This window comes from Scyliorhinus torazame, chromosome 12 (genome assembly GCF_047496885.1).
Source record: "Scyliorhinus torazame isolate Kashiwa2021f chromosome 12, sScyTor2.1, whole genome shotgun sequence".
Classification (NCBI taxonomy): domain Eukaryota; kingdom Metazoa; phylum Chordata; class Chondrichthyes; order Carcharhiniformes; family Scyliorhinidae; genus Scyliorhinus; species Scyliorhinus torazame.
In genome coordinates, this window is record NC_092718.1 from 213,842,471 (window position 1) to 213,869,161 (window position 26,691).

At 51.5% G+C, this 26,691-nt stretch overlaps 1 protein-coding gene across 1 annotated transcript in view; it reads left to right on the forward strand.

The window, feature by feature from the left end:
* The window catches only part of LOC140387128 (uncharacterized), a 186,293-nt gene that overhangs the window by 148,093 nt on the left and 11,509 nt on the right, over positions 1–26,691 (forward strand). The window contains exon 25 of the mRNA XM_072470139.1: positions 1,389–1,589. Within this exon, the coding sequence (XP_072326240.1) occupies positions 1,389–1,589 (201 nt within the window). The remainder of the gene's footprint in view (positions 1–1,388; positions 1,590–26,691) is intronic.

The following is a 26,691-nucleotide window of genomic DNA, read 5'->3' on the forward strand; positions in this document are numbered from 1 at the left end:
TGGTAGATGAACTAAAAGGGAAATGGGAAGAAGAGCTGGGGGAGGAGATCGAGGAGGGGCTGTGGGCAGATGCCCTAAGCAGGGTAAACTCGTCGTCCTCGTGTGCCAGGCTAAGCCTGATTCAGTTTAAGGTATTACACAGGGCGCATATGACTGGAGCATGGCTCAGCAAATTTTTTGGGGTGGAGGATAGGTGTGCAAGGTGCTCGAGAAGCCCAGCGAATCATACCCATATGTTTTGGTCATGCCCGGCACTACAGGGGTTTTGGATGGGGGTGACAAAGGTGCTTTCAAAGGTAGTGGGGGTCCGGGTCGAACCAAGCTGGGGGTTGGCTATATTTGGGGTTGCACAAGAGCCGGGAGTGCAGGAGGCAAGAGAGGCCGATGTTTTGGCCTTTGCGTCCCTAGTAGCCCGGCGCAGGATATTGCTAATGTGGAAAGAAGCCAAGCCCCCGGGGGTGGAGACCTGGATAAATGACATGGCAGGGTTTATAAAGCTAGAGCGGATTAAGTTCGTTCTAAGGGGGTCGGCTCAAGGGTTCACCAGGCGGTGGCAACCGTTCGTCGAATACCTCGCAGAAAGATAGATGGAATGGAAAAAAGAAGGCAGCAGCAGCAGCCCAGGATCGAGGGGGGGAGGAGGAACCAGAAGGACTCTCAGGGTTGTTAATATATACTGTATAATATGTATAGGTCGTTGCTACAGATAATTATATATTGGACTGTTAAATTATATTTTTGGAGAGTGTTACTTGTGATAAGGCAGTTGCCAATTAGGGTTAGTTTTCATTTTTGTTATTTATTATTTATTCATTTTCTGTTTATAAAATAGGTCATTGTTATTTGTGTTGTTATAATATTGTGTAAAGGATGCACAATGTACTGTGTTGGTTGACCAAAAATTTTCAATAAAATATTTTTTTTTAAAAAAACTTGTTCAAACTTTAGCAAAAAAATGCTCTGTATTTATATTAAAATGTGCATTTAAATGATGCAATAGAGCCCAGCTCACGCACAACGTATTCTATGAAAGGGAATTAGGTTTAACTCTGGGGAGAACACACATGGACAGCAGTGAATCAGTCACCAACTAAACATCATGTCACACCTTCCTCTTCAGCAATGTCAAAGGATGGGAATGTGCAGCAGATGTTTGATGGGTGTCTAGGGCCTGTGGTTGCGCCTCTCCCAAAGTTAAATTTCACTTTCCACCTCTCCCTCCAATTTGTACCTGACATTTGTAGCTGACACTGCTTTCAATAAGCAGCAAGACTGCAGCCTGGATACAGCTGGCACAGTTACCCTATACACAGAGTTACCTTTCACCACATTCTCTTCTTCTCTGGAAAAGAGTTAAGAATGTTTCTGAATCGGTTTTCTGTTCACAGACGCTGTCGCAGGCCACGGTGGTGAAGTTAAGTTGACAGAACCCGGGACCCCCAGTGGCACAATGACCAGGGGGCAGGTAACTACCCTGTCAGCAGGTGGCAGTGCCAGCTGTGACAGCCAGTGCTCCACATTAGTCAGCAAAGCTGGTGAAGAGGCAATTGGAATGCCTGGAGAGTGGGACAAGAACAAGCAAAATCAAGGTAAGTGCTGTGAAAACGTGTTGCAGCTTAAATACATCCATCATGGCTCAATTAGAAAGTGAACTTACTGTTTGATCAGAACCCCCATCTTCTGACCTAAATATCTACTTCCCACCAACACAGTGGCAGCGGCCATGACTCTTTCCAACCTCACAGCTTCCATCACTGAGAAGGACAAAGGCAGCAGGTGCATGGGAACACCACTGCAAGTGACCTTCTGAATCACTCGCCATCCTGATTTACATATACAGTACCATTTCAAAATCTTGGGACTCCCATCTTAATCCCACATCCTGAGAATGAATAAAATAAACTGTGTTGCGGTGCTGAGTTGCACACATCAGGTGGGTCACAGGCTTGATCACTAGTACGTTCGGAGTTAACTGATCTGAGCCAGGGAGTTGGTAGCAGTACTACAACCAGTCACTGCACCAGGATTCCCAGTCCCGCTTGCTTGCCAGAGACTCCTACTCAATGCAAGGACATTGTATGCAGCAAGGATTGGCTTGGCTACCGTTGCTGTTCTGCAGTCAAATAGCCCTGTGACATTCACTATCTAGGCTTATACAGGAAGAATGGTGAGTAGCCGAGCTACTGTAATGTTACAGTTACCTGTGGAGAGGGGAACAAGTCATCAAACCTCAGCTCCTCGAATTTTGCTTCTGCAGATCAAGTTCCAGACATCAATGTAGAGTAGAGAGAGTTTCAAAAGCACATGGCCAGGAACTCAATTCCATCCATCACCTAAAATTCATGAACCAACCATAGACACAGCAGTGGATGTAAAACTACCAAATAGCTGCCAAAAACCAAAATATATTAAAATTTTACAACAAAGATAAGAGAGCTATCCATCCCACTTAGTCCCATTCCCTTGCTTTTCCCCATACCCTTTTAATTTTCAAACATTTATCCACTTCCCTTTTAAAAGCTTAATAGTTAACTGCTATTTTTTTAAGTGGCAGGTATAAATTAATGAAAGTGGTTTCGGGGATTATGAAAGTAATTTTTTCCGCCTCTGAAATCTCTCTGCTCTTCGTACTGAGAATCTGGTCTCGGGAATCTGGTCCGAAAGTCATATTAGAGAATCCGTGGCAAAAGGAAAGACCAAGACTGCCACCACAAGACATGCGGGGGTACTACAGTAGTTTGCAACATGCTCTTTACAATACATAATTTACAAATGGAAGAGAAAACGCTGGAAAATCTCAGCAGGTCTGGCAGCATCAGTGGGGAGAGAAAAGAGCTAACGTTTTGAGTCCAATGACTCTTTGTCAAAGCTAACAGTCAGAGAATGTGGGGAATATTTATACTGTGGAGTGAGAATGAAAGATGCTTTTTTACTTAATTTACAAATCTATTTCAGGCCTTTTTTATAGAATCATAGAATATACAGTGCAGAAGGAGGCCATTCGGCCCATCGAGTCTACACCGGCTCTTGGAAAGAGCACCCCATTTAAGCCCACACTTCTAACCCAGTAACCCCAACTAACCTTTTTGGACTCTAAGGGCAATTTAGCATGGCCAATCCACCGAACCTGCACATCTTTTACATGGAAAGGAAGCAGTTCTATTTCAATGTTGAGATTAACAACTACTTAAATGGCTTCAGCTGACAGTGGGCAGCACGGTAGCACAGTGATTAGCACTATGGCTTCACAGCGCCAGGGTCCCAGATTCGATTCCCAGCTTGGGTCACTGTCTGTGCGAAGTCTGCACGTCCTCCCCGTGTCTGCGTGGGTTTCCTCCGGGTGCTCCGGTTTCCTCCCACAAGTCCCGAAAGACGTGCTATTAGGTAGTTTGGACATTCTGAATTCTCCCTCTGTGTACCCGAACAGGTGCCAGAGTGTGGCGACTAGGGGCTTTTCACAGTAATTTCACTGCAGTGTTAATGTAAGCCAACTTGTGACAGTAAAGATTATTATTATTGTTGGTTGAGTGGTTGTGATACCACTGGGATTGGATCTCCCAGGGTAGCAGCTCACGTGGTTGATGGACTGACTTGGATGGCCAAAGTCACAATGAACTGCAACTCATGTTCCACTTTTGCAGCAGGCGGCCGCTTCAGCCCTGGCCTGTCCTCAAGCAGTTGAGGGCTGTCTAGACTTTTCATGGAAGGTTGAAACCCGGGTCTTTGCCATTTGGGTCAGCTACCAGATTGCATTTGTAAGTCGCAACTCAAGTGAAATTAGATTTTATTTTAAAATACATGAGGACCTTGGCCGAGTCCAATAAACTGGAGTCACCAGTTTTGTAAATTTTACACAAATAACAGTAATATAATTAAACTGACAAAAAAATGTAACAACCCGACAACACCCCACTCCTATCTCATCCCACTCCTCAGGGAGGAAATAGCAGATGCTCTGAGGATTATTTTCCAATCTTCACTAGTCACTGGGGAGGTGCCAGAGGAATGCAAATGTGCTTCCGTTATTTTAAAAGGGCTCAAAGGAAATGCCAAACAATTATAAGCCAGTTAGTCTTACTTTGGTGGTGGGCAAATTGTTAGAATCAATGCTGGGAGATGTCAGATAAACTGTCACTTAGAAAGCATTGACTAGCCAGCGGTAGTCAGCATGGCTTTGTTAAATGAAGGTTATGCCGTACAAATTTGATTGAATTCTTTAAGGAAGTGACAGGAGGATCGATGAGGGCAGTGCAGTGGATGATGGCAACATGCATTTTCAGAAAGCATTTGACAAGGTCCCACCTGGCTGATTAGTCAAAAAACTAAAAGCCCATGGAGTACAGGGTAATGTGGCAAATTGGATCCAAAGTTGGCTCAGTAACAGGAAACAACGGGTAATTAATGGTCAATGGCTGACCTTGTGAATGTAATGCTATTTCTTTTTAAAATCTATTTTATTCCAAACTTATATAAAATGTTACAAAACATAAACAATTCGGGGAACAAATTCCCCAACACACAACTACAGTTTGTACAAATTTTTCCCTTTTTCACCCTCCCCGCACCCCCGCGATGAACAGCTCGTCAAACACGGCCACAAACATCCCCCCAATCTTGCTTCGAAGCCCTCCGCTGAACCCCTTAATTCATACTTGATCTTTTCCAGACTAAGAAAGTGATGCACGATCAATGACCACTAAAATGAGGTTGTAAGTCCAACTGAAGGCTTTAATAAGCTAGCTGTTTCCCCCAGCAGCTCAGGTATAGAATGAGGGCTGCTGAGACGGCACGGGTTTGTATACCCCGCCTATCAGGGCGGAGCTATTATACACTCTAGCCAATAGCAAGCATATAGGTTCTACCAATGGTACTTCAGTCTCTCAGGTACCGTAATACCTATAATACCACATTCACCCTCTGTTAAAAAAAAGTCCGGCAGGGGTGGTGGCCAGCAACTACAAAACATAACAATATGGTATAATTAGTTATGGAGGTACCGTAATACCTCCGTACAGTGTTTAGTAACTATTTACAAGTCTGGTAGCTATGTACATTTGGTGTTTTATATTTACAGATTACGGTTAAAATTAAGCAATCAGTTGATCGGGGGCCCTGGTCGTCCTCTGTGATCGTCGGAGCCTCGGTGGTGACTCCGGTGGAGGCTCGGGCGTCTGTGACTCTGGGAGCGTGGCTTCGATCTCTATGACAGCTTCGTCACCCCTAGATGGCGCTGGTGGGGAAAACGGCTGACCTGGGGAGGGAGCGCCTGCGGGGGGCGTCGGTGGGCGGGGGGGGGCCTAGGCAGGGGCGGCGTAAGGACCGATCCTCCTGTAAGGTGCTGCGGTGGAGGGGAGGGTGTGACTGGTGGCTGGAATGTGTGTGGAGTTCCGGTGTGCGCCAGGTCCCATAGGGAGACCGTATCTTGTCGGCCGTCGGAGTACGCCACGTAGGCGTACTGGGGGTTAGCATGGAGCAGATGGACCCTCTCGACCAAAGGGTCCAACTTGTGCGCCCGCATGTGTTTTCGGAGCAGGATGGGTCCGGGTGCTGCCAACCAGGTCGGGAGCGAGGTCCCGGAGGAGGACTTCCTAGGGAAGACAAGGAGACGTTCGTGAGGTGCCTGATTGGTGGTTGTACAAAGTAGTGACCGGATGGAGTGGAGGGCATCCGGGAGGACTTCTTGCCAGCGGGAGACTGTGATGTTCCTGGACTGACCGTAAGGCCAGTAGGACGGTCTTCCAGACCGTTCCGTTCTTCCTCTCTTTTTTTAAAAATATGTTTATTCAAATTTTCCAACAACATTTTTAACAAACCCCCTCCCCCCATAACAAAAAGAAACAAACACAACAGTCAAAATTATACAAAACTTGTACATTGGGTTTCCCCATATACAGTAACCCCCCCATGTGACATTCAAAGGTACCCGTAGGGAAGCCCCCCCCCACCCACCCGAATTCCCCCCCCGAAAGAGACCCCCCCTCCCCCCCACCCTTGGGTTGCTGCTGCTGCTGACCTCCTCCTAACGCTCCGCGAGATAGTCTAGGAACGGTTGCCACCGCCTGAAGAACCCCTGCACAGACCCTCGTAAGGCGAACTTTATCCTCTCCAGCTTAATGAACCCTGCCATGTCATTTATCCAGGCTTCCACACTGGGGGGCTTTGCGTCCTTCCATAATAGCAAGATCCTCCGCCGGGCTACCAGGGACGCAAAGGCCAGGATACCGGCCTCTTTCGCCTCCTGCACTCCCGGCTCGTCAGTTACCCCAAATAGTGCCAACCCCCAACTCGGCTTGACCTGGACTTTCACCACCTTGGACATAGTCCTCGCTAAACCCCTCCCGTGCCCGGCACGACCAGAACATGTTGACGTGATTCGCCGTTTTTCCCGAGCACCTCCCACAACTATCCTCCACCCCAAAGAACCTACTCAACCTCGCCCCTGTCATATGTGCTCTGTGAGCAACCTTAAATTGTATTAGGCTGAGCCTGGCGCAAGAGGAGGAAGAATTAACCCTACTCAGGGCATCAGCCCACAGACCCTTATCTATCTCCTCCCCAAGCTCCTCCTCCCACTTTCCCTTTAGCTCCTCTGCTGAGGCCTCCTCCGCTTCTTTCAGCTCCTGGTAGATCGCCGAAACCCTGCCTTCTCCAACCCATACACCCGAAATCACCCTGTCCCGAGTCCCCTGTGCCGGGAGCAGCGGGAATTCCCTCACCTGCCCATTCTTCTAATCCCTGCCCGATGCCAGCTCCAAACCCCCCATCCATCCTTCCCGGGATGAACCGATGGTTCTCCCGAATCGGGGACCAAACCGAGGCTCCCACCTCGCCCCTGTGTCGTCTCCACTGCCCCCAGATTATCAACGTCGCCGCCACCACCGGACTCGTGGTGTACCTTGTCGGCGAGAGCGGCAGCGGTGCCGTCGCCAGCGCCCTCAGGCTCGTGCCCACACAGGACGCCATCTCCAACCTCTTCCACGCCACCCCCTCTCCCTCCATTACCCACTGACGGATCATCGCCACATTGGCAGCCCAATAATAGCCGCACAAATTCGGCAGAGCCAGCCCTCCCCTATCCCTACTACGCTCCAGAAACACCCTCTTTACCCTCGGGGTCTTATTTGCCCACACAAAACCCACGATGCTCCTACCTACCCGTTTGAAAAAGGCCTTGGGAATCATAATGGGAAGGCAGTGGAACACAAAGAGAAACCTCGGGAGGACCATCATTTTAACCGACTGCACCCTGCCCGCTAGCGAGAGTGGCAGCACATCCCATCTTTTGAAATCCTCCTCTATGTGCTCCACCAACCGCGTCAAATTGAGCTTGTGCAGGGCCCCCCAACTCCCAGCCACCAGGATCCCTAAGTACCGAAAGCTCCTTTCCACCCTCTTCAACGGCAGGTCGTCTATCCCCTTTCCCTGGTTCCCTGGATGCACCACAAAGAGCTCACTTTTCCCTACATTGAGCTTATACCCCGAGAAGTCCCCAAACTCCCTTAGGATCCACATGACCTCCGCCATCCCCTCCACTGGATCTGCCACATACAGCAACAGGTCGTCCACATACAGCGATACCTGATGTTCCTCTCCCCCTCGGACCAGTCCCCTCCATTTCCTGGACTCCCTTAGTGCCATGGCCAGAGGCTCAATTGCCAATGCAAACAACAAGGGGGACAGGGGGCACCCCTGCCTCGTCCCTCGGTACAGCAGAAAGTACTCCGACCTCCGCCGATTCGTAGCCACACTCGCCACCGGGGCTCTATATAGCAACCTGACCCAGCTGATGAAGTCCTCCCCGAACCCAAACCCCCGCAGCACTTCCCAAAGATACTCCCACTCCACCTGGTCGAAGGCCTTCTCCGCGTCCATAGCTGCCACTACCTCCGCTTCTCCCTCCACCGAGGGTATCATAATCACATTGAGGAGCCTCCGCACATTAGTATTTAGCTGCCTGCCCTTTACAAATCCCGTCTGATCCTCATGAATCACCCCCGGGACACAGTCCTCAATTCTCGTAGCCAGCACTTTTGCCAGCAACTTAGCATCCACATTGAGGAGCGAGATCTGTCTATACGACCCACATTGCAATGGGTCCTTGTCCCGCTTCCGGATCAGAGAGATCAGCGCCCCGGACATTGTCGGGGGCAAGGTCCCCCACTCCCTTGCCTTATTGAAAGTCCTCACTAGCAACGGGCCCAGCAGGTCCACGTATTTCCTGTAACACCTGACCGGGAACCCATCTGGCCCCGGGGCCTTCCCCGCCTGCATGCTCCCCAATCCTGTAACCAGCTCCTCCAGCCCAATTGGCGCCCCTAAACCAGCCACCTCCTGCTCCTCCACTCTCGGGAACCTCAGCTGATCCAAAAATCGTCGCATCCCCTCTTCGCCCGCTGGGGGCTCATATCTGTACAGATCCCCATAGAAGTCCCTCAATACCTTGTTTATTCTCACCGCACTCCGCACCGTATTCCCCCCGCTATCCTTAACTCCACCTATCTCCCTCGCTGCCTCCCTCTTACGAAGCTGGTGTGCCAGCATCCGACTTGCCTTCTCCCCATACTCATACGTCGCCCCCTGCGCTTTCCTCCACTGTGCCTCTGCTTTCCCTGTGGTCAACAGGTCGAACTCCATCTGGAGGTTCCGCCGCTCCCCGAGTAGTCCCTCCTTGGGGGCCTCTACATAGCTCCCGTCCACCCTTAAGATCTCCCCCACCAACCTCACACTCTCCCTGCCCTCTCTCTTCTCCCTGTGGGCCCTGATGGAGATTAACTCTCCCCTGACCACCGCCTTCAGCGCCTCCCAGACTACCCCCACCTGCACCTCCCCGTTGTCATTGGCCTCCAAATATCTTTCAAAGCACCCCCGCACCCGCCCGCACACCACCTCATCCGCCAATAGTCCCACATCTAGACGCCGCAGCGGGCACTGGTCCCTCTCCTCTCCTAACTCCAGCTCCACCCAGTGCGGGGCGTGGTCCGAGATGGCTCTGGCCGAATACACTGTTCCCTCCACTTTCGGGATTAGCGCCCTACTCAAAATAAAAAAATCTATCCGGGAGTAGGCTCTATGGACATGGGAAAAGAATGAAAATTTCCTGGCCAGGGGCCTGACAAACCTCCATGGATCCACTCCCCCCATCTGGTCCATAAACTCCCTAAGCACCTTGGCCGCAGCCGGCCTCTTACCCGTCCTGGACCTAGAGCGATCCAGTGCTGGGTCCAGCACCGTGTTGAAATACCCCCCCCCCCCATTATCAAGCTTCCTACCTCCAGGTCCGGAATCCGACCCAGCATGCGTTTCATAAATCCGGCATCATCCCAGTTCGGGGCATATAAGTTTACCAGTACCACCCGCACCCCCTGCAACCTACCACTCACCATCACATATCGACCTCAATTATCCACTACAATATTCATTGCCTCAAACGACACCCGCTTCCCCACCAGTATTGCAACCCCTCTGTTCTTCGCATCCAGCCCTGAATGGAATACCTGTCCTACCCATCCCTTTCTCAGCCTAACCTGATCTGCCACCTTCAAATGGGTCTCCTGGAGCATAACCACGTCTGCCTTCCGTCCCTTTAAGTGCGCGAACACCCGGGCACTGTTGACCGGCCCGTTAAGGCCCCTCACATTCCAAGTTATCAGCCGGATTGGGGGGCTGCTCACCCCCCCCCCCCCCCCCCCCCCCGCCGACTAGCCATCTCCTTTTCTAGGCCAGCCACGTGCCCGCGCCTTCCACACCCTCCAGTCCCCCAGATGGCGGACCCCCGCCCCGACCACCTCTCCTACTTCCAGCTCTCCTTTGGCCAATGCAGCGGCAACCCTATACCCCCCCCCTCTTCTCCCCCCCCCCCCCCCCCCCCCTGCTAGATCCACATCTAGCCCTTTTGCTCCCCCTATAACAGTCCCGTAAGTCAGCTGACTCCTGCTGACCCTGGCCTCTCCCGCCATTCCATCGACCCCCCCCCAGTGTGAGAATCCTCCCTCCCCCTCCATGGCAGTCAGTGTGCGCTCCTCTCCAGCACCGCCCATCCCCCCCGGCCCCCACCCCCATCCTTCCCTAGCGCTGGAAAAAGCCCGCGCTTTCCTGAGCCGGCCCCGCCCCCTCTGGCGCAGCTCCTTTTGCGGCCTTACCCCAATTCCCCATCCCCGGGCCTCCACTCCCCCTCTTCCTTCATGGGGATCTGCTCCTCCAACACCGACGCCCACACTCTCCCCATCAAATCCCTTCACCCATCCTCATCCAGCACCCAAACCAAAGGAACATTCCCTAAACGTGATAAACACCATATACACAGTAAACATCCCCCCACAACAAACCCTCAATTTGAGTTCAACTTTTCAGTCCGTATAAAGCTCCATGCCTCATCAGGCGTTTCGAAATAGTGTTGCTGATCCTGGAACGTGACCCACAGTCGCGCTGGCTGCAGCATACCGAACTTCACTCCCTTTCGATGGAGCACCGCCTTAGCCCGATTGAAACCAGCTCTCCTCAGCTACCTCTGCACTGCAGTCCTGGTAGATTCGGATCTCTGTCTTCTCCCACCTGCTGCTCCGCTCTTTCTTGGCCCATCTCAGGACACACTCTGTCCATAAAGTGGTGAAACCTCACCACCACAGCCCTTGTCGGCTCGTTGGCCTTGGGTCTCCTCGCCAGGACCCGGTGAGCCCCATCCAGCTCCAGAGGCCTCAGGAAGGCTCCCGCGCCCATCAGCGAATTGCGCATCGTGCTCACATATGCCCCAGCATCGGGCCCCTCCACTCCTTCGGGGAGACCCAGAATCTGAAGATTCTTCCTCCTCGACCTATTCTCCAGGTCCTCACATCTTTCCGCCCACCTCTTGTGCAGCGCCTTTACCGCCAGGCCCAAGATCTCGTCCTCGTTCTCCGAGGCTTTTTGCCGCAGCTCCCGGATCGCCGCCCCTTGGGCCTTCTGGGTCTCCACTAGCTTCTCAATCGCCGCCTTCATTGGCGCCGGCATTTTGGTTTTCAGCTCCTCAAAGCAGCGTTTAAGAAACCCCTGCTGCTCCTGCGACCACTGCGCCCATGCTGCTTGGTCTCCACCCACCGCCATCTTGTTTTTTCTCCCTCTCATTTTTCACTGCTCCGTGATCACTTTTTTCACCGCTCCACTCCTGGTCCAATCCATATAATGTCGGGGGGACCTTGCTGTCGCTTTCCCACACTGGAAGCCGTCAAACAATTGCCGTTGGGGCCCCTCTAGAGAGCCCAAAAGTCCGTTCCCGGCGGGAGCTGCCGAACGTGCGACCTACATAGGCATAGCCGCAACCGGAAGTCCCGTTCTCCCTCTCTACCTGTCCGTTACCCCGGGGGTTGTAACTGGTCGTCCTGCTCGAGGCGATGCCCTTGCTGAGCAGGAATTGACGCAGTTCGTCGCTCATAAAGGAGGACCCCCTATCACTGTGTATGTAAGCGGGGAACCCGAACAGTGCAAAGATGCTATGGAGGGCCTTGATGACGGTGGAGGCGGTCATGTCGGGGCATGGGATGGCGAATGGGAACCGGGAGTACTCGTCAATCACGTTCATGGAGGGGAGGGGGCCTTTGAAGCGTTCAAAGGGACGGGAAGCCTTTATCAGGTGCGCTCTCTCTGGCCGGTAGAAGTGCGGTTTGCACTCCGCGCAGATTTGGCAGTCCCTGGTGGCTGTCCTGACCTCCTCGATGGAGTAGGGCAGGTTGCGGGTCTTGACGAAATGGAAAAGCAAGTGACCCCCAGGTGGCAGAGGTCCTCGTGGAGGGCTCGGTGGCGGTCAACTTGTGCAGTGGCACATGTGCCTCGGGACAGGGCGTCAGGAGGCTCATTTAGCTTCCCGGGATGATACAAGATCTCGTAGTTGTAGGTGGAGAGTTCAATCCTCCACCGCAAGATCTTGTCGTTTTTTTATCTTGCCCCGCTGTCCATTAGCGAACATGAAAGCCACCGACCGTTGGTCCATGAGGAGAGTGAATCTCCTGCCGGCCAGGTAATGCCTCCAATGTCGCACAGCTTCTACCATGGCCTGGGCCTCCTTTTCGACTGAGGAGTGGTGGATTTCGGAAGCATGGAGGGTACGGGAGAAAAAGGCCACGGGTCTGCCCGCTTGGTTGAAGGTGGCCGCCAGAGCTATGTCGGACGCATCACTCTCGACCTGGAAGGGGAGGGACTCGTCGATGGCATGCATCGTGGCCTTTGCGATGTCTGCTTTGATGCAGCTGAAGGGCTGGCATGCCTCTATCGACAGGGGAAAAACTGTGGATTGGATGAGTGGACGGGCCTTGTCCGCGTAGTTGGTGACCCACTGGGCGTAGTAGCTAAAAAACCCTAGGCAGCGTTTTAGGGCCTTAGAGCAGTGAGGGAGGGAGAACTCCATAAGGGGGCGCATACGTTCAGGGTCGGAACATATAGCTCCATTTCGCACTACGTAGCCGGGAATGGCTAGACGGTCTGTGCTAAACACACATTTATCCTTATTGTATGTTAGGTTAACAATTTTAGCGGTCTGGAGAAATTTTCGGAGGTTGGTGTCGTGGTCCTGCTGGTCGTGGCCGCAGATGGTGACATTATCGAGATACGGGAATGTTGCCCGTAAACTGGTGGTAGGCGGACTTGAGATCCACCGTGGAGACCTTATAATGTGCGATCCTGTTTACCAGGTCGGATATGCAGGGGAGGGGGTACACGTCCAGCTGCGTAAACCTGTTGATGGTCTGACTGTAGTCGATGACCATCCTATGCTTCCCCCGGTCTTTACCACTACTACTTGAGCTCTCCAGGGGCCGTTACTGGCTTCAATGACCCCTTCCATCAGTAGCCTTTGGACCTCTGACCTAATAAAGATCCTGTCCTGGGCACTGTAGCGTCTGCTCCTGGTGGCGACGGGTTTGCAATCCGGGGTGAGGTTCGCAAACAGGGAAGGCTGGTCGACCTTAAGGGTCGCGAGGCCGCAGACAGTAAGGGGTATAGGGCCGCCGAATTGGAAGGTCAGACTTTGAAGGTTACACTGGAAGTCTAAACCCAGGAGTGTAGCCGCGCAGAGGTGGGGAAGGACGTAGAGACAGACATTTTTGAACTCCCTTCCCTGGACTGTGAGGTTTGCTAAACAAAACCCCTTTATCTCCACTGAGTGGGAACCGGAGGCCAGTGAGATTTTTTGATTAACCGGGTGGATGAGGAGGGAACGGCGCCTTACCGTGTCGGGGTGTATGAAGCTCTCCGTGCTCCCAAAGTCCATTAAGCAGGATGTCTCGTGCCTGTTGATGAAAACGGTCATCGTAGCGGTTGAGAGTGTTCGAGGTCGAGATTGATCCAGAGTCATCAAGGCCAATCGCAGTTGTTGGGAATTCTGTTCAGGCAGTGTGTGGTCGGCCGAGCTGGGGTCCTGGGGGTTCATCCAAGGTGGCGTCTCCCATTGGTTGCACATGGCCGGGGGTGCACAAAATGGCGGCGCCCATCCCTCAAGCGTGGCGTCCGTGGAACAAGATGGCGGCGCCCGGGGTCCGCACGTGGCCCTGGGATATGGGGATGGCGGCTACCACTGGCCACACGGGGCCCATGGAGAAGTTTGTGGTGGCGGTCCGGATTCGCCGCTGGAGACCGCGGCCACCGCCCGGGCCTGACATACCCCCACGAAATGGCCCTTTTTGCCACATCCCCTGCAGGTGGATGCGTGGGCCGGGCAGCGCTGGCGGGGGTGCTTGGCCTGCCCGCAAAGGTAGCAGCGGGGCCCCTCGGAGTTGGCAGGCTGCCTGGCAGCGCAGGGCTGCGGGGGAACAGGGGAAGTCTCTTGGTCGGCCGCTGCGGGGTTCCACGCTGCCCAGGGGGCTGCCATGCGGTCGGGAACGTAGGCGCAGGCGTTCCTGGAGGCCACGTCCAGGGAGCCTGCAAGGGCCTGTGCCTCCCTAAGACTCAGGGTGTCTTTCTCTAACAGGCGCTGGCGGATTTGTGATGAAAGCATACCTGCCACAAAAGCGACCCGGACTAAGAGTTCTGTGTGTTCGCTCGCCGAAACTTGCGGGCAGCCGCAGCTTCTGCCCAGCACCAGGAGTGTGCGATAGAATTCCTCCAACGATTCCCCAGGGGTTTGCTGTCTTGTTGCAAGCAGATGCCGGGTGTAGACCTAGTTTACCAGGTGAATATAGTGTCCTTTTAGCAGCTCGATTGCTGCATCAAAGTCTTCCGCTTCCTTGATGAGGGTGCAGATTTCCGCGCTCACCCTTTAGTGCAGGACGTGCAGTTTCTGCTCTCCCGTGGGTGCGTTTTCTGCCGTCTCGAGATACCCTTGAAAACACGCCAGCCAGTGCTTAAAGATTGCCGCTGAGTTCGCCGCGTTGGGACTGAGTTGCAGACACTCCGGCTTGATTCGGAGCTCCATCCTTTCTTCTTAAAATCTAGCTTATTAAATTAATGCATGATCAATGACCACTAAAACGAGGTTGTAGTCCAACTGAAGGCTTTAATAAGCTAGATGTTTCCCCCAGCAGCTCAGGTACAGAATGAGGGCTGCTGGGACGGCACGGGTTGTTATACCCCGCCTATCAGGGCGGAGCTATTATACACTCTAGCCAATAGCAAGCATATAGGTTCTACCAATGGTACTTCAGCCTCTCAGGTACCATAATACCTATAATACCACAGAAAGTCACATAAGTCACCCAGCAAGGCTGCCACCCCTGGTGGCGTTACTGACTACAACTCCCAACAGAATTCTTCGCCGAGCAATCAGAGAGGCGAAGGCCAGAACATTGGCCTTCCTCCCTCACATCAGCTCCAGCCTCTCCGATACCCCAGATATCGCCACCAAAGGATCCAGCTCAACGTCCTCCCCACTCTCCTTGTTAGCGCTGCCTACACTCCCGCCCCAAATCTCTCCAACTTTTCACAGCCCCAGATTATGTGAGTGTGATTCGCTGGTCCCCGCCCACACTTCTCACACTCTTCTGCCATCCCCCGGAAGAACCCACTCATTCTTTCCCGAGTCATATCTACCCTGTGTACGACCATGAACTGCGTCAGGCTCATCCTTGTGAACAAGGAGGTCCCATTTACCCTTCATAGCGCCTCACTCCATATTCCCCAGATTATCTCCCCTCCCAACTCCCCCTCCCACTTCTCCTTAATCTTCACCACCTGCTCACCTCCCTGCTCTCCCAACCACCCATATATGTCGCCGATCCTGCCCTCCCCTTCCACATCCGGAAGCAGCAGTCGCTCCAACAGGGTGTCCCTCGGCAAGCTGGGGAATTCTTTCCAATCCTTCCATGCAAAGTCTCTTACCTGCAGGTACCTTCCTCTCGGGAGCTCTACCCTCTTCTTCAGTTCCTCTATACTGGCAAACCTTTCTTCCAGGTACAGATCCCTCACCTTAATCAGCCCCACTTCTCTTAACTTCCTATACATAACCATCTATCCCCTCCCCGGCTCAGAATTGTGGTTTTTGCACAGCGGCGCCAGCACCGACATCGCATTGCGCAGGTCAAGGAGACACAGCCTGAGTGAGTGAGACACCGACAGAGTGAGAATTTGGTAATTTGGTGCAGTGAGGTAACCAGGAAAGGCCTAATTTCGGGAGCCGTTCGGAGGAGGAGGAGCAGTCTCTGTGAGTATAAAAACCTAACGTTACTTCCTGTTTTCCAGTTTTTTTTCTCCAAAAGTGAAGTCAGAGGGAAGCTGTGATCTGATTGGTTGATAGCAAATCTGCCCCAAATTTTAAAAAAACACAGCTAAACTCGTAAACTTACATTAAACTAATTAATTAATTAATGATGGCTGGTCAGGTGATGTGCTTGAGCTGCTTGATGTGGGAGCTGGCAGATCCCATTGCGAGCTGCAGCGACCACATCTGCATTAAGTGTTGGCTGCTCGAAGAGCTCCGGCTCAGAGTTGATGAGCTGGAGTCTGAGCTTCAAACTCTGAGGCACATCCGGGAGGGGGAGACTTACCTGGACACTGTGTTTCAGGAGGCAGTCACACCTGTCAGAGTAAGTAGTTTAAATCCTGCCAGTGGCCAGGGACAGCAGGGTGTGACTGCAAGTCAGGCAGGTAAAGGAAACCAGCAGTCAGGAACTCAGGAGCCTCAGCCCTTGACCCTGTCCAACAGGTATGAGGCACTTGCTCCCTGTGTGGATGGCGAACAGGGCTGCAGGAAGGATGAGTCAGCTGACCAAGGCACCATGGTTCAGCAGGCCATTCAAGGGGAGGGAGTAAATAGGCAAGTTGTAGTTGTAGGGGATTCTATTATCAGGGGGATAGATAGTATCCTTTGTGAGCAGGATAAAGAGTCCCGCATGGTATGTTGCCTGCCCGGTGCTAGGGTGCGGGACATCTCTGACCGGCTTGAAAGGATACTGGAGAGGGAGGGGGGAGGATCCAGTTGTTGTGGTCCATGTCGGTACCAACAACATAGGCAAGTCTAGGAAAGAGGACCTGTTTAGAGATTATAAAGAGCTAGGATTCAAATTAAAAAACAGGTCCTCAAGGGTCATAATCTCCGGATTACTGCCCGAGCCACGTGCAAATTGGCATAGGGAGGCAAGAATAAGGGAAGTTAACACGTGGCTGAAAGAGTGGTGTGAGAAAGAAGGGTTCCTTTTCATGGGACACTGGCATCAGTTTTGGGACAGGGGGGACCTATACCGTTGGGATGGTCTCCACCTGAACCGAGCTGGGACCAGTGTTCTGGCGAAAAGAGTAAATAGGGTGGTCAATAGGACTTTAAACTAGAGATTGGGGGGAAGGGAAAGTCAGGGAACCAAGAGGTGAAGTAATCAGTGGGAAGCGTAGCTGTTTAGGAATACAAAAAAGCACAAAAAGACAAAACTCAGGAGAGGTTACGATAGTCCCCATCCCACAAAATATGACACAGTGTATGGAAAGGCTCAGTAAACCAAGGTCCACCACACTAAGAAAACAAAAAGGGACGGTCAATAGAGAATTAAAGGTGTTATATTTAAATGCGCGCAGTGTACGGAACAAGGTAGATGAGCTTGTGGCCCAGATTGTGACTGGCAGGTATGATGTGGTAGGCATCACAGAGACGTGGTTGCAGGGGGTTCAGGATTGGCATTTAAACATCCAGGGATTCACAACCTATCGAAAAGACAGAGAGGTGGGCAGAGGGTGCGGGGTTGCCTTGTTAATTAGGAATGAAATTAAATCAATAGCACTAAATGACATAGGGTCAGATGATGTGGAGTCTGTGTGGGTAGAGTTGAGGAACCACGAAGGCAAAAAAACCATAATGGGAGTTATGTACAGGCCTCCTAACAGTGGTCAGGACCAGGGGCACAAAATGCACCACGAAATAGAAAGTGCATGTCAGAAAGGCAAGGTCACAGTGATCATGGGGGACTTCAATATGCAGGTGGACTGGGTAAATAATGCTGCCAGTGGACCCAAGGAAAGGGAATTCATTGAATGTTTACAGGAGGGCTTTTTGGAACAGCTTGTGATGGAGCCAACGAGGGAACAGGCCATTTTGGACTTAGTGTTATGTAATGAGCCAGACTTGATTAAAGATCTTAAAGTAAGGGAGCACTTAGGAGGCAGTGATCATAATATGGTAGAATTCAATCTCCAATTTGAAAGAAAGAAGGTAGAATCAGATGTAAAGGTGTTACAGTTAAATAAAGGTAACTACAGGGGCATGAGGGAGGAACTGACAAAAATCGACTGGGAGCAGAGCCTAGTGGGAAAGACAGTAGAACAGCAATGGCAGGAGTTTCTGGGAGTAATTGAGGACACAGTACAGAGGTTCATCCCAAAGAATAGAAAGGTTATCAGAGGGGGGATTAGGCAGCCATGGCTGACAAAGGAAGTTAGGGAATGCATCAAAGCAAAAGAGAAAGCCTATAATGTGGCAAAGTGTAGTGGGAAGTCAGAAGATTGGGAAGGCTACAAAAACAAACAGAGGATAACAAAGAAAGAAATAAGGAAAGAGAGGATCAATTATGAAGGTAGGCTAGCCAGTAACATTAGGAATGATAGTAAAAGTTTCTTTAAATACATTTAAAACAAACGGGAGGCAAAAGTTGACATTGGGCCGCTCCAAAATGGCGCTGGTAATCTAGTGATGGGAGACAAGGAAATAGCTGAGGAACTAAATAAGTACTTTCCGTCAGTCTTCACAGTAGAAGACATGAGTAATATCCCAACAATTCAGGAGAGTCAGGGGGCAGAGTTGAATATGGTAGCCATCACAAAGGAGAAAATGCTAGAGAAACTAAGAGGTCTAAAAATTGATAAATCCCCGGGCCCAGATGGGCTACATCCTAGAGTTCTAAAGGAGATAGCTGAAGAAATAGTGGAGGTGTTAGTTATGATCTTTCAAAAGTCACTGGAGTCAGGGAAAGTCCCAGAGGATTGGAAAATCGCTGTTGTAACCCCCCTGTTCAAGAAGGGAACAAGGAAAAAGATGGAAAATTATAGGCCAATTAGCCTAACCTCAGTTGTTGGCAAGATTCTAGAATCCATTGTTAAGGATGAGATTTCTAAATTCTTGGAAGTGCAGGGTCGGATTAGGACAAGTCAGCATGGATTTAGTAAGGGGAGGTCGTGCCTGACAAACCTGTTAGAATTCTTTGAAGAGATAACAAATAGGTTAGACCAAGGAGAGCCAATGGATGTTATCTATCTTGACTTCCAAAAGGCCTTTGATAAGGTGCCTCACGGGAGACTGCTGAGTAAAATAAGGGCCCATGGTATTCGAGGCAAGGTACTAACATGGATTGACGATTGGCTGTCAGGCAGAAGGCAGAGAGTTGGGATAAAAGGTTCTTTTTCGGAATGGCAACCGGTGACGAGTGGTGTCCCGCAGGGTTCAGTGTTGGGGCCACAGCTGTTCTCTTTATATATTAACGATCTAGATGACGGGACTGGGGGCATTCTGGCTAAGTTTGCCGATGATACAAAGATAGGTGGAGGGGCAGGTAGTATTGAGGAGGTGGGGAGGCTGCAGAAAGATTTAGACAGTTTAGGAGAGTGGTCTAAGAAATGGCTGATGAAATTCAACGTGGGCAAGTGCGAGGTCTTGCACTTTGGAAAAAAGAATAGAGGCATGGACTATTTTCTAAACGGTGACAAAATTCATAATGCTGAAGTGCAAAGGGACTTGGGAGTCCTAGTCCAGGATTCTCTAAAGGTAAGCTTGCAGGTTGCGTCCGTAATTAAGAAAGCAAATGCAATGTTGTCATTCATCTCAAGAGGCTTGGAATATAAAAGCAGGGATGTACTTCTGAAGCTTTATAAAGCATTAGTTAGGCCCCATTTAGAATACTGTGAGCAATTTTGGGCCCCACACCTCAGGAACGACATACTGGCACTGGAGCGGGTCCAGCGGAGATTCACACGGATGATCCCAGGAATGGTAGGCCTAACATACGATGAACGTCTGAGGATCCTGGGATTATATTCATTGGAATTTAGGAGGTTGAGGGGAGATCTAATAGAAACTTACAAGATCATGAATGGCTTAGATAGGGTGGACGTAGGGAAGTTGTTTCCATTAGCAGGGGAGACTAGGACCCGGGGGCACAGCCTTAGAATAAAAGGGAGTCACTTTAGAACAGAGATGAGGAGAAATTTCTTCAGCCAGAGAGTGGTGGGTCTATGGAATTCATTGCCACAGAGGGCGGTGGAGGCCGGGACGTTGAGTGTCTTTAAGACAGAAGTTGATAAATTCTTGATTTCGCGAGGAATTAAGGGCTATGGAGAGAGAGCGGGTAAATGGAGTTGAAATCAGCCATGGTTGAATGGTGGAGTGGACTCGATGGGCCGAATGGCCTTACTTCCGCTCCTGTCTTATGGTCTTATGACTTCTATCCTGAAATGCCTCCTCAGCTGGTTCTTTACTGTGGACTGCACCACCAGGCTCTCCACGTATTTCCTTGGTGCCATTGGCAGTGCCGCCGTCACCATAGCCCTCAAACTGGACCCCCTACAGAATTCTTCCTCCATCCTAACCCATTCCGCTCCCTCTCCTTCCCACCACTGCTTCACCTTCTCCACATTCGCCGCCCAGTAATAAGGTAGCAGGCTCAGCAACATCAACCTTCCCTTCTGTCTCTGTAACAGGGTCCTCTTAACCCGTGGCAACTTCCCTGAGGCGACAGCGGGCACCTTTGCCTTGTTCCCCTATGGAGTGCAAAGTTTCGTGAACCCATTTTGTTGGTTCACACACTCGCCATCGATGCCCTGTATAACAGACAAACTTCTGTTATAACATGCCACAAACTTCGGCCCAAACCCGAACAGTCCCAGGACCTCAAACAGGTTCCGCCACTCCACCCAGTCAAATGCCGTCTCCAAGTACATGGACACAACTACCTCCGGTACCTGTGCTCTCGACAGGTCATGATCACGTTTAACAGCCTATTTATTTGACTAGAAAGCTGCCTGCCCTTTACAAAACTTGCTTGGTCCTCCGCAACCACTCCCGGGCCACCAACTTAGCCAGCATTTTCACATGCGTATTTAACAACGATATGGGCCTATACTACCCACATTCCAATGGGTCTTTCTCCTTCTTTGGTATCAATGTGATCGTTGTCTGCGTCATCGTCTCCGGCAGCTCCCCCTTCTCCAACATCTCATTAAACGCCCCCAAGAGATGCAGTGCCAGGTCCGTCGCAAACTCCTTATAGAATTCCACTGGTAACCATCTGGCACCGGGGTCTCCTCCGACTTCATACTTAAAAAAAAAAAATTAGAGTACCCAATTCATTTTTTCCAATTAAGGGGCAATTTAGCGTGGCCAATCCACCTAGCCTGCACATTTTTGGGTTGTGGGGGCGAAACCCACACAAACACGGGGAGAATGTGCAAACTCCACACGGACAGTGACCCTGAGCCTGGGATCGAACCTGGGACCTCGGCTCCATGAGGCAGCAGGGCTAACTCACTGCACCACCGTGCTGCTCACCAACTTCATACTCTTTATACTGTCCAATACCTTCCCTCAGTCCCAAGGGCTCCTCTAGCGCCTGCCTCTTCTCTTCCTCCAACTGTGGAAACTCCAGTTCGTCTGAGAACCGTCCCATATTCCCCTCTACACCTCCCCCAGGTCTGCCCTGTACAGCTCCCTAAACACCTTGTTTATCTTCCCCGGCTCTTGACACCACATCCCCTGCCCCAATCCGTATCTTCCATATTTCCCTGGACAAGGCCTGCCTCCGTAACTGATTCACTAACATTTTTTTTTTAATTAAATATTTTATTGAAAATTTTTGGTCAACCAACACAGTACATTGTGCATCCTTTACACAATATTATAACAACACAAATAACAATGACCTATTTTATAAACAACAAAAAAAAAATGAATAAATAATAAATAACAAAAATGAAAACTAGCCCTAATTGGCAACTGCCTTGTCACAAGTAACACTCTCCAAAAATATAATTTAACAGTCCAATATATAATTATCTGTAGCAACGACCTATACATACTATACAGTATATATTAACAACCCTGAGAGTCCTTCTGGTTCCTCCTCACCCCTCCACCACCGCCCCCCCCCCCCCCCCCCCCCCCCGATCCTGGGCTGCTGCTGCTGCCTTCTTTTTCCCATTCCGTCTATCTTTCTGCGAGGTATTCGACGAACGGTTGCCACCGCCTGGTGAACCCTTGAGCCGACCCCCTTAGGACGAACTTAATCCGCTCTAGCTTTATAAACCCCGCCATGTCATTTATCCAGGTCTCCACCCCCGGGGGCTTGGCTTCTTTCCACATTAGCAATATCCTGCGCCGGGCTACTAGGGACGCAAAGGCCAAAACATCGGCCTCTCTCGCCTCCTGCACTCCCGGCTCTTGTGCAACCCCAAATATAGCCAACCCCCAGCTTGGTTCGACCCGGACTCCTACTACTTTTGAAAGCACCTTTGTCACCCCCATCCAAAACCTCTGTAGTGCCGGGCATGACCAAACCATATGGGTATGATTCGCTGGGCTTCTCGAGCACCTCGCACACCTATCCTCCACCCCAAAAAATTTACTGAGCCGTGCTCCAGTCATATGTGCCCTGTGTAATACCTTAAACTGAATCAGGCTTAGCCTGGCACACGAGGACGACGAGTTTACCCTGCTTAGGGCATCTGCCCACAGCCCCTCCTCGATCTCCTCCCCCAGCTCTTCTTCCCATTTCCCTTTTAGTTCATCTACCATAGTCTCCCCTTCGTCCCTCATTTCCCTATATATATCTGACACCTTACCATCCCCCACCCATGTCTTTGAGATCACTCTGTCCTGCACCTCTTGTGTCGGGAGCTGCGGGAATTCCCTCACCTGTTGCCTCGCAAAAGCCCTCAGTTGCATATACCTGAATGCATTCCCTTGGGGCAACCCATATTTCTCGGTCAGCGCTCCCAGACTCGCGAACTTCCCATCCACAAACAGATCTTTCAGTTGAGTTATTCCAGCTCTTTGCCACATTCCATATCCCCCATCCATTCCCCCCGGGGCAAACCTATGGTTGTTTCTTATCGGGGACCCCCCAAGGCTCCAGTCTTTCCCCTATGCCGTCTCCACTGTCCCCAAATCTTCAGTGTAGCCACCACCACCGGGCTTGTGGTGTAGTTCCTCGGTGAGAACGGCAATGGGGCTGTCACCATAGCCTGTAGGCTAGTCCCCCTACAGGACGCCCTCTCTAATCTCTTCCACGCCGCTCCCTCCTCCTCTCCCATCCACTTACTCACCATTGAAATATTAGCGGCCCAATAATACTCACTTAGGCTCGGTAGTGCCAGCCCCCCCCTATCCCTGCTACGCTGTAAGAATCCCTTCCTCACTCTCGGGGTCTTCCCGGCCCACACAAAACCCATGATGCTCTTTTCAATCCTTTTAAAAAAAGCCTTCGTGATCACCACCGGGAGGCACTGAAACACAAAGAGGAATCTCGGGAGGACCACCATCTTAACCGCCTGCACCCTCCCTGCCATTGACAGGGATACCATATCCCATCTCTTGAAATCCTCCTCCATCTGTTCCACCAACCGCGTTAAATTTAACCTATGCAATGTGCCCCAATTCTTAGCTATCTGGATCCCCAGGTAACGAAAGTCCCTTGTTACCTTCCTCAACGGTAGGTCCTCTATTTCTCTACTCTGCTCCCCTGGATGCACCACAAACAACTCACTTTTCCCCATGTTCAATTTATACCCTGAAAAATCCCCAAACTCCCCAAGTATCCGCATTATTTCTGGCATCCCCTCCGCCGGGTCCGCCACGTATAGTAGCAAATCGTCCGCATACAAAGATACCCGGTGCTCTTCTCCTCCCCTAAGTACTCCCCTCCACTTCTTGGAACCCCTCAACGCTATCGCCAGGGGCTCAATCGCCAGTGCAAACAATAATGGGGACAGAGGGCATCCCTGCCTTGTCCCTCTATGGAGCCGAAAATATGCAGATCCCCGTCCATTCGTGACCACGCTCGCCACTGGGGCCCTATACATCAGCTGCACCCATCTAACATACCCCTCTCCAAAACCAAATCTCCTCAACACCTCCCACAAATAATCCCACTCCACTCTATCAAATGCTTTCTCGGCATCCATCGCCACTACTATCTCCGTTTCCCCCTCTGGTGGGGGCATCATCATTACCCCTAACAGCCTCCGTATATTCGTGTTCAGCTGTCTCCCCTTCACAAACCCAGTTTGGTCCTCGTGGACCACCCCCGGGACACATTCCTCTATTCTCATTGCCATTACCTTGGCCAGAATCTTGGCATCTACATTTAGGAGGGAAATAGGTCTATAGGACCCGCATTGTAGCGGGTCCTTTTCCTTCTTTAAGAGAAGCGATATCGTTGCTTCAGACATAGTCGGGGGCAGTTGTCCCCTTTCCTTTGCCTCATTAAAGGTCCTCGTCAGTACCGGGGCGAGCAAGTCCACATATTTTCTATAGAATACGACTGGGAATCCATCCGGTCCCAGGGCCTTTCCCGCCTGCATGCTCCTAATTCCTTTCACCACTTCTTCTACCTCGATCTGTGCTCCCAGTCCCACCCTTTCCTGCTCTTCCACCTTGGGAAATTCCAGCCGATCCAAGAAGCCCATCATTCTCTCCCTCCCATCCGGGGGTTGAGCTTCATATAATTTTTTATAAAATGTCTTGAACACTCCATTCACTCTCTCCGCTCCATCTCTCCTTCCTCATCCCTCACTCCCCCTATTTCCCTCGCTGCTCCCCTTTTCCTCAATTGGTGTGCCAGCAACCTGCTCGCCTTCTCCCCATATTCGTACTGTACACCCTGTGCCTTCCTCCATTGTGCCTCTGCAGTGCCTGTAGTCAGCAAGTCAAATTCTACATGTAGCCTTTGCCTTTCCCTGTACAGTCCCTCCTCCGGTGCTTCCGCATATTGTCTGTCCACCCTCAAAAGTTCTTGCAGCAACCGCTCCCGTTCCTTACTCTCCTGCTTCCCTTTATGTGCCCTTATTGATATCAGCTCCCCTCTAACCACCACCTTCAACGCCTCCCAGACCACTCCCACCTGGACCTCCCCATTATCATTGAGTTCCAAGTACTTTTCAATGCACCCCCTCACCCTTAGACACCCCCCCTCATCTGCCATTAGTCCCATGTCCATTCTCCAGGGTGGGCGCCCTCCTGTTTCCTCCCCTATCTCCAAGTCCACCCAGTGTGGAGCGTGATCCGAAATGGCTATAGCCGTATACTCCGTTCCCCTCACCTTCGGGATCAATGCCCTACCCAGCACAAAAAAGTCTATTCGCGAGTAGACTTTATGGACATAGGAGAAAAACGAGAACTCCTTACTCCTAGGTCTGCTAAATCTCCACGGGTCTACACCTCTCATCTGCTCCATAAAATCTTTAAGTACCTTGGCTGCTGCCGGCCTCCTTCCAGTCCTGGACTTCGACCTATCCAGCCCTGGTTCCAACACCGTATTAAAATCTCCCCCCATTATCAGCTTTCCCATCTCTAGGTCCGGAATGCGTCCTAGCATCCGCCTCATAAAATTGGCATCGTCCCAGTTCGGGGCATATACGTTTACCAAAACCACCGTCTCCCCCTGTAGTTTACCACTCACCATCACGTATCTGCCCCCGTTATCCGCCACTATAGTCTTTGCCTCGAACATTACCCGCTTCCCCACTAATATAGCCACCCCGTTTTTCGCATCTAGCCCCGAATGGAACACCTGCCCCACCCATCCTTTGCGTAGCCTAACCTGGTCTATCAGTTTCAGGTGCGTTTCCTGTAACATAACCACATCTGCCTTAAGTTTCTTAAGGTGTGCGAGTACCCGTGCCCTCTTTATCGGCCCGTTCAGCCCTCTCACGTTCCACGTGATCAGCCGAGTTGGGGGGCTTCCTACCCCCCCCCCCCCTTGTCGATTAGCCATCACCTTTTTCCAGCTCCTCACCCGGTTCCCACGCAGCTGTATCTCCCCCAGGCGGTGCCCCCCTGCCCATCCTCTCCCATACCAGCTCCCCCCTCTCCCCAGCAGCAGCAACCCAGTAATTCCCCCCTCCCACCCCCACCCCCCCCCCGCTAGATCCCCCACTAGCGTAATTACTCCCCCCATGTTGCTCCCAGAAGTCAGCAAACTCTGGCTGACCTCGGCTTCCCCCCGTGACCTCGGCTCGCACCGTGCAACGCCCCCTCCTTCCTGCTTCTCTATTCCCGCCATGATTATCATAGCGCGGGAACCAAGCCCGCGCTTCTCCCTTGGCCCCGCCCCCAATGGCCAACGCCCCATCTCCTCCACCTCCCCTCCTCCCCCCATCACCACCTGTGGGAGAGAGAAAAGTTACCACATCGCAGGATTAGTACATAAAACCCCTCTTTGCCCCCCACATTCGCCCCACCACTTTGTTCGAACGTTCTTTTTAATAACCCGCTCATTCCAGTTTTTCTTCCACAATAAAAGTCCACGCTTCATCCGCCGTCTCAAAGTAGTGGTGCCTCCCTCGATATGTGACCCACAGTCTTGCCGGTTGCAGCATTCCAAATTTTATCTTTTTATGAAGCACCGCCTTGGCCCGATTAAAGCTCGCCCTCCTTCTCGCCACCTCCGCACTCCAGTCTTGATAAACGCGGATCACTGCGTTCTCCCATTTACTGCTCCGAGTTTTCTTCGCCCATCTAAGGACCATTTCTCTATCCTTAAAACGGAGGAATCTCACCACTATGGCTCTGGGAATTTCTCCTGCTCTCGGTCCTCGCGCCATCACTCGGTATGCTCCCTCCACCTCCAACGGACCCGCCGGGGCCTCCGCTCCCATTAACGAGTGCAGCATCGTGCTCACATATGCCCCGACGTCCGCTCCCTCCACACCTTCAGGAAGACCAAGAATCCTCAGGTTGTTCCTCCTTGCGTTGTTTTCCAGTGCCTCCAACATTTCCACACATCGTTTCTGATGTGCCTCCTGCGTCTCCGTCTTCACCACCAGGCCCTGTATATCGTCCTCATTCTCGGCTGCCTTTGCCTTCACGACCCGAAGCTCCCGCTCCTGGGTCTTTTGTTCCTCCTTTAGCCCTTCGATCGCCTGTAGTATCGGGGCCAACAGCTCTTTCTTCATTTCCTTTTTGATCTCTTCCACACAGCATTTCAAGAACTCTTGTTGTTCAGGGCCCCATGTTAAACTGCCACCTTCCGACGCCATCTTGGTTTTTGCTTGCCTTCCTTGCCGCTGTTCTAAAGGATCCACTGCAATCTGGCCACTCTCTCC